General features: G+C 37.8%; 1 protein-coding gene across 1 annotated transcript in view; it reads right to left on the reverse strand.

Annotated features, from left to right (window-relative positions):
• Window positions 1-7,996, reverse strand: part of LOC107083520 (afadin-like) — a 158,249-nt gene that overhangs the window by 48,883 nt on the left and 101,370 nt on the right. Inside the window, 1 exon segment of the mRNA XM_015372827.1 lies at window positions 3,865-3,945. Coding sequence (XP_015228313.1) covers window positions 3,865-3,945 — 81 coding nt within the window.

A 7,996-nucleotide genomic window follows, 5' to 3' on the forward strand; every position in this document is an offset into this window, starting at 1 on the left:
ACTTATCTAGATTTATATTTTTTTCCAGTGTTGAAATCTAAGATTTGTTCGAACCATTCTGGCCTTTTAAGAAAAAGTAATGACATTTGATGTAAAACAAAAATAAGAAAAAATAAAACTCCGTTAAACACGACTTCCTGGCAAAAGAAATCTGAAAGAAATATTTTTAAAGTTCCATTTAGAGGAAACTCCAGAGAAGTGAAACGGTCGCTGACATCCATCAGTACGGAAAGGGTTAAAAGGTTTCCAGCCTTTTAGACTCCAGGAAACACAGTAAGATGATGACAAGCACATGGCCGGTGGTCAGCCTTCCCAGGAGTGGTTCATCATCGACTCATCCAGGAGCTCATTAAGGAGACCGAGCTTCACTCAATCATCATAATTCAACAATATCAAAGAGAGAATGGATTAAAATCCATGGAGAAGTTTTGCTGTCAAGGACTAACCTGAAAACAGAGAAACTTCTGAAGGTTCTGGTCTTATTACAGCTGTATGAACAGTGTTTCTAACCAAACAAACAAACAAACATGAGTGTGCAGGGTTTGAATAACTTGTGTTAATTCGTGGGACCGTCGCTTCTGCTCACTAGCAGGAAATCCAGAAGGCAAATGTAAGGACATAAGTTCATGACCCTAAACTTGAACATACCGGTTAGCTAGCAGAAGGCTAACTTTTACCTTAAATGACCTTTCCTACATAGAAATCCTGCTAAAATAAAGCCTAATTGAAATGCATTCTTAAGTAATAATAACATTTGTTGCTGTTAATGTTGGTTAATCCACCTCTGAGGTTAAAGAGGTGATTGGTTAAAAAAAAGACCAAGATAAGTTTGGATATTCTTCCTTTAACATATGAAGTCATTATTCTTTATTATTTTCTGTTTGCTGTGCGACAAACTAACAGAACTAGAGGAAATGTCCATGAGAAATACATGTTTTCAACCCTGGAGATGAGTTCTTTAGATCTGCTTTCAGATTTGATGCATTTCATGAAAAAGGAAATGAGTTAAAAACATTTACCTGGTGAGAAAACTCTATTTTTGATCTGTGGTACATCTTAACCTCTTAACATCCACCTCATTTCGGGAAATTCTCGCCTACTTTGCATACCCAAATGGAAAAGGAAAGAACTTAGGAACTGTAAACCCATATTACATGAGCAAAACATTATTTGAAAGCTAACACCCTCAAGTTTCTGAATATATAAAATTGGGTGAGTAGAACACAGACCAAGCTGCATCAGTTCAAACATGACTCAAAAAACAGCAGTAATAAAGACATGCTTGAGAAAAGGCAGGTATCATAATAGTACATTTGTTCTACATGATGTCAACCATTAATTTTTGAGAGGTTAAGTTTGACGGTAATTTTCAGATACTTTTAATTCAATCTTTGGAGCACATTTCCACAAGCGTCTTCCAATCCTGCGTACACCTGTCTAACCATTAGCAGAACGGCCCTGAAAGCAACAGTGAAAAAATGAAAAACCAGGAGGTCATTGCACTGGATGAAGGCAGATCAAAAACTCTGCTTAACGTCTGTCTGATGCACGTCTATCCAAGCCACCTGAAGCTCTCTGAGTGGGACATTTGAAAAAGAAAAAGATCTATGGAGCACGGTAGAGTTAAAACATTCTGATTAAACATTTAAGATTTGATTTTTTCCTAAAAACAGAAAAAAATGTAAAAACTTACAAACGGTAAACATGCTGTTACCTGGTCTCTCTTGCCCACTACTGAGAACCACATGTTGCAGCTTTTTGCTAAGCTTTATCCAAACCAGTTCACGCTGCCAAGTCCAGACTGGTGGAGGGACGCAAACTGTGAACACCTGTTTTTATCCCAGCAAGCTCCTCAACCTGATAACATGAGCCGACAAGTCCAACACCTCCCAATTACTCCGGCTAGCGGTAATCCATTCGGCTCTCTGTTTAAAATCAATGTTTACACACGCAGACGTGAGACGAGGAAGAACTCCGAATTCCCAAACTTGGCACCCAAAAAAAAGCCCTCAAAGGATTTTAATGCAGTTGATATTAAAAAAGTAAAGCTGGGAAAAAGGAAAATCCAATGAAAATAAGTAGGATTAATTATAAAAAAGCCGTGGAAAGTCCCATAAATGTCTCCAAAAATGTGAGGTAAATTCCACAAATGTTCCTGAGAGCAGCTACATTCCTCCACATGTTCCTAATTGCAGAGTGTTTGTCAAATGGTGAGTTCAGGCGGCGATCCAAGAGGTGAAGCGTCTGCTGTGGCGGCTGCTGGTCAGACTGAGGTGGAGCGCTGCTGCAGCTGCACCAGCCAAACACACACACACAGCGTTATATAATAGGACAGAGATCAGCCCAGTTTACCGTCAGCTCCAGCAGCTGCATGATAAAATGTGCTCTACCTGCTTTTTCCCCCCCCATCTCACACTCGTGTTGCTTCACCTCCTCCTCAGACGTCCACACACGGCTCTGAAAATAAACGGAGCGAGGAGGTTTCCTCCGTACGTCCTTCCTCCCCACACACAGACTCAACATGTGCAAACAGCCGCACAGGAAAGCTCTCAACCGGCAGGAAACTCACTCTCCTCAAAAAAGACAAAGTCTCCTAATGTTTCTCACCAAGAACTTGCTCAAACTCCGAGCCTCATCAACATTCAATCACTACAATTCTACTTAAATAACAGATTTATTTCAATCTGGACTAAAATGTTGGATTCTGCTGTTATTTTTTTAAATAAAACAAAAGTAAAAGTGTGGTTCTGGGACGAATTAGGTCTACCTCAAGAGTTTAACCGATTCCAATTTCTAGGACACTACAAAAAGAAAGAAATGCTTTGTTTATATCAATATACAGGTAATGATCCTTTGTTTCTTAAACATTCAAATTAGTCAACTCTGAGCACGCTCGACTAACTAGAAGGTGAATATAAAACCATAGATGGGTGCAGTGATTATGGTTGAATCAAAATGAAAGGAAGGCGCTGCCATGCATCATATTTAAGTGGAGTTTAAATTCAGGAGGCCTGTGATGCAAGTGAAATGAATTATATCTTCTGTAACAAAGATGAAAAAGACGTTTTTCTTTGATTATATGAATGCAAGTCATCTTTTAAACAACGCTTTGTCTCATTTACCCCGAGTTGCCACTTAATCCTAAAACCTTTTCCCTTTAAAGTCGACCTTGAAACCTCCCAAAAAAAATAATTTTAATCTAAAGAGAATGTTCATTGGATCCAAAATTTAGTTTTGATTTTAGATTTTTTTTTTGCACATTTTATGCAGAACTCTTAAACGAAAAATTGTGAATTCATGGGGTTTTTAAAATTTGGTTTGAAGCAAACTAAACATTGGTGCACTAATCCTCCAGATAATAATCATAGATTTAGGGAGGAAAACTCCCTTAATAACCAGATTTAACCACTTATAAATGGTTGAGGCAATTTATTTAAAGATAAAATGTCAGAAATAACTGCTGAGCCCATATGGTGGTCCAGGTATTGAACCTGAAAGCCTCCTATAAGCTGTCAAAACAAACCCACAAACTGCCCCTGATTGCAGCCAGGTTAACCATCCCCGAACGCCAGCAGCAAACTGAACAGAGCAGGTTTTTGTCCAGACGTTTCTGTGCAACGTCAGTGTTTAGTTTACGCTTTGCTGTCAGACTCAACAGTGAAAGCAGAGCAGCCTGTTCTGTCAGCGCTGTGCCTCTCAATCTGACACAAAACACTCAGTCCAGCACGCTTCGTGTGCTCGCAGCTGGAGGAAAACAAAGAATTTGTTCTTTCCAATAATCAGGGTCATCGTTTTTAGACACCAGACTCTGACTAACACAGTCAAACTGAACCACAAACACACACTCAAGGTAGTGGTTCCTACCTTGGCAGCTACGATGCTGAGGCCCATGCCGTTGTGCTTCTTCAGGGTTACCGTGACAACCTCCGGCTCCTTCCTCATTTGCTGAAAAGAGAGAGAGAGAGATTCAGGAATAAAAAAGGAAAAGAGGGAGATACCTCCTAAATTAAGGTTAAAAAGGCCACAAAAAGGGAGCAAGCGTCCAAATGCCTCCGTAAAAAGTTGGAAACTGAGACACTGGAGTAAAAAAAAGGAGGGAGGGATAAGGGAACGGGAGGGTAGGAATGAAGGAAGGAAGGAAGGATGAAGGGGAAGACCACAGAGGGACCTGTGGTCTCTGGAATCGAGTCAAGAATGAAAACCACATCATGGCAACGAAGAAAGCCATACACACACTTCTATACACAGCAGGGCTCATTTAAGGAGGGCTGGGCCACTGGGTGGGGAGACAACAGATCTGCAGAGGTTCCCACGTCATGACCGAGACATTCTGACTAAAGATAGCCAACAGAGTCCTGTCACACTACTAACATACAGACAAATACAACATCTGAACTAGCAGCTAATTTAGAGACCTTAAGCTGCGACAACGTCCAGAAAACATTTTTCATTTAAGTGTTGAGTGGTATTTTCTACCAATCAAAACCAGACATGACACATCTAAGCACAGAATCAAATTTCCAATGTTTCTACGCAGCTAAACGCCAGACGCCAACATTTTCCCAGAAGTCTCAGTCAGCTCCAGAACTGATGCCAACTGGATCAATCCATACAGAAACGGATAGCTGATTGACAGCACAGACAGACGGATACATGACGAGAAAAAGAGGGACAGAAGATGGACAATGGTTGGAAAAATAGGACGGTCATGAGCAGGGGTGGAAAGTAACGAATTACATTTACTCACGTTACTGTAATTGAGTACTTTTTATGAGTAATTTGTAATTTTCTGAGTAGTTTTTGAAATATGTAATTTTTACTTTTACTTGAGTAAATTTTAACCCAAGTAGTTTTGCTTCACTACTTTTAAAACCCCCTCACGTTACTGAGTAAAAAAAATAAAATAAAATAAAATACTGGTGGTGAAAAAATTAAATGTGTTTCATGGAACCGACACTTAATCGCCATTAAAAAATAGAAGACTGAGTGATCTCGATGAAAATTGTTTTAATTTTTTTTCCTGATTAACGCTAAATTCATTAAATCGTATTTGTTTTTAGGTATAAATAATTATCCATTGATTATTCCTTGCTGACTTTTCCTTTAATGGCAAGGCACATTTATTTGTATAGCACGATTCGGTATAAAGACAATGCAAAGTGCTTTACATGATTAAAATACAGGAAGATAAAACAGAATCAAAGCAAGTAGGAAAAAATAGAAAAATAAATAAAATAAAATAAAAAATGCAGAAACAAAAAAGAATATTAAAAACAGTTGGACTAAAGAAAATATGTTTTAGTTGAACCGTTTAACTAGAACAGTCGAAGGCAATCCTAAACAAATGTGTTTTTGGTCTTGATTTAAAGGAACTCAGGCTTTCTGCACTTTTACAAGTTTTCTGGAAGTTTGTTCTAGATAAGTGGAGCATAGGAACTAAATGCTGCTTCTCCATGTTTAGTTCTGGTTCTAGGTTCTTCTGTAACGTGTGAGCTCCGCCTAGCTTCACTGTTCAGCTCCTACATATTGCTTTTAAAAATGCCATTTTGTTCCTATTTAACTTTATTTCATATACCCAACTATATGTGTTTGTTTCGGTCTGCCTGAACTCACCGTAGATCAGCGACGCCGGCATTATGTTGAGACTACAGTCATGAATAAGTAGAGCAGGGGTAAACAGAGCGATTACACAGGAAGTGGCTATATGTGTGTGCAGCCTATCATTTACTGCTGCATGCTCACTAACCAACTCCTCCACTCTGATGGGTGTTGATTAAACTGTGTGCACTCACGCCGTTTTGGAGCGAGTCTTCTCAGGAGTAAATAGCTGTTTCTGGAGTCGCTGTAATTGGTGCCGTTCGACTGGCGGACCACACAAAAACCTCTGGACCCAAATCAAAGAAACCTCCAGGTTTACAAGGCGCTAAAAATAGTCAAACTATGTCAGTCGTGTAGTCGGCCTGTCTGCTCCTTTGTCTTTCCTCAGTTTTACCTTTTTTAGCAAGAAAAACTACATTTTCCATTAGATCCCAGGAAAACATCATTTCTTTCAGTGGAACAGCAAATGAACAGCTTCTAAATGAAACCCCAATTTTTAGGTTTGCTGTATTACCACCCCATTAATACTCATGTTAATGTGTTTTGTGGTGAACTAACAAAGATGTGAAGCAAAAGGAAAATGAAATTTGATCTTTAAAATACTTTATTAATGAAACCTGTTGTCAGCATCTGTATTAATCTGATAAAACAAACTACTTTAATCTCAGCAAACAAAAACGCCATAAAGGAGCTGATTACAAAGAGGTTAGCTTAAATTTCAAAGTTTTAGGTTTAAAAACATCTTCCAAGGCTTTGATTATCTAGACCCCCATAAAACTACAGCACAACTCAGATACCCAGCAAAGAGTTTGTACAAAATATGATTTTATTTCTTTATCTGCTATAAAAAAATGTAAAAATTGCTATAATTTCTTTGCATTTGTTAAAACGGAAGAAGAATCTTTAATCTGACAGAGTGGCAGAGATCTACAGCTGAGGAGGGAGAACCTTAAGCCATCGTCAAAAGAAGGCCATAAGTTGTCATGTAGGCGACAGTATGAATACACAGAGGAAGATACTCCGGTAAAACTTTTAGTAACATTTTAGTAAAACTATGTGCAGGAAAACTACATCTCATCACATCAACCACGAAGTGAAAAATGGTGATAAAATAGAAAAGGTCTGTAGATTTTTAAGGCTGCTAAAAGAAACCCAAAGAGCCTCGTCAGATTCTCTTTTTTTAAATATTAAATAATCACTAGTTATTTTACCTCTACTTTGCACAGTTTCTGGTTATATATGGCAGCTAAATACATGAACTTCTCCGGATCAATAATGCCTCTGCACTGAACTGCAACTAAAGAGCATTTTATGCTACTGATCTTTATTGAAGTCCTCCTGATTAACGAATATTCATGCTTTAAGTATCTCAGGAGGATTATATTGTTTTCCTACTTATTTTCTATCTATTCTAATTTTAGAAGAAAAAAAAAAACATGATGAAACATCTTTTTGGGGAAAAAACTAAGTTAAAGCTAAAAAGCTAAATATAGAAACAAGCAAGTGAATAAGAAACTCAAGCAAAGACCTTTAACTCCTGAACTCTGTAAAAGAGTTCCAATTATTTAATGACAAAGAGTAGGGCTGGGTATTTTCGCCAAAGTCCTGAATCGATTCGATTTTGATTCATACGGTTCTAAATCGATTGATTTCGATTCGATCTGTTTTTACAATAATGAAAGTGGTTCAACTGTGTTTCAAAATATTCCTGTATTTAGTTTTTTCCTGTCACATTAAACACAAAGTGCAAACTTGTAAATCAGACAGTTTAAGCATGAGATGTGAATAAAACTGTCTCAAAAGTGCAAACTTGTTTGTGAAAAGTGAAAAAGTGAAGCCTCACTCGAGCGAGCAGACGTGACACAGCAGACATGCATGAGCTGCATTATCTCAACTGCACAAACCATATATGCAGCGTTGTCTGTAACAACTACAGGGTGTTTTCTGGTCAGCCCCCATTTATTAATGTCTTCAGTCAACCTATTGGCTATACACTGCAAAAAAATGAAATCTAAATAAGTCATTTCTTCTTAAAATAAGTGCATTTTTTCTTGAATTAAGGATTTAAGTGAGACACTTTACCAATGGAACAAGACAATTTACACTTAAAATAAGAACAATTGCATTGTCTTATTTCAAGTGCATTTTATCTAGATACCTTATTTTAAGAGTAAAAATACTAATTCCATTGGCAAATCATCTTATTTACCTGTGCAAATTAAGGGTAAATACTAGGGATGCAAGATATAATCGGCCCCCTATCGGTATCGGCCTTAAAACTGAATATCGGACATCGGCCACCCCACCGATATTTAACCCGATATTTGATCAGCTTCGGAGTTTCTAAAGTCTAAAAAAAAAAAAAAAATACTACTTCTTCTTCCTTTGCCATTTAAAA

This window comes from Cyprinodon variegatus, unplaced genomic scaffold, assembly GCF_000732505.1.
Source record: "Cyprinodon variegatus isolate N-32 unplaced genomic scaffold, C_variegatus-1.0 Scaffold76, whole genome shotgun sequence".
In the NCBI taxonomy this organism is placed as follows: domain Eukaryota; kingdom Metazoa; phylum Chordata; class Actinopteri; order Cyprinodontiformes; family Cyprinodontidae; genus Cyprinodon; species Cyprinodon variegatus.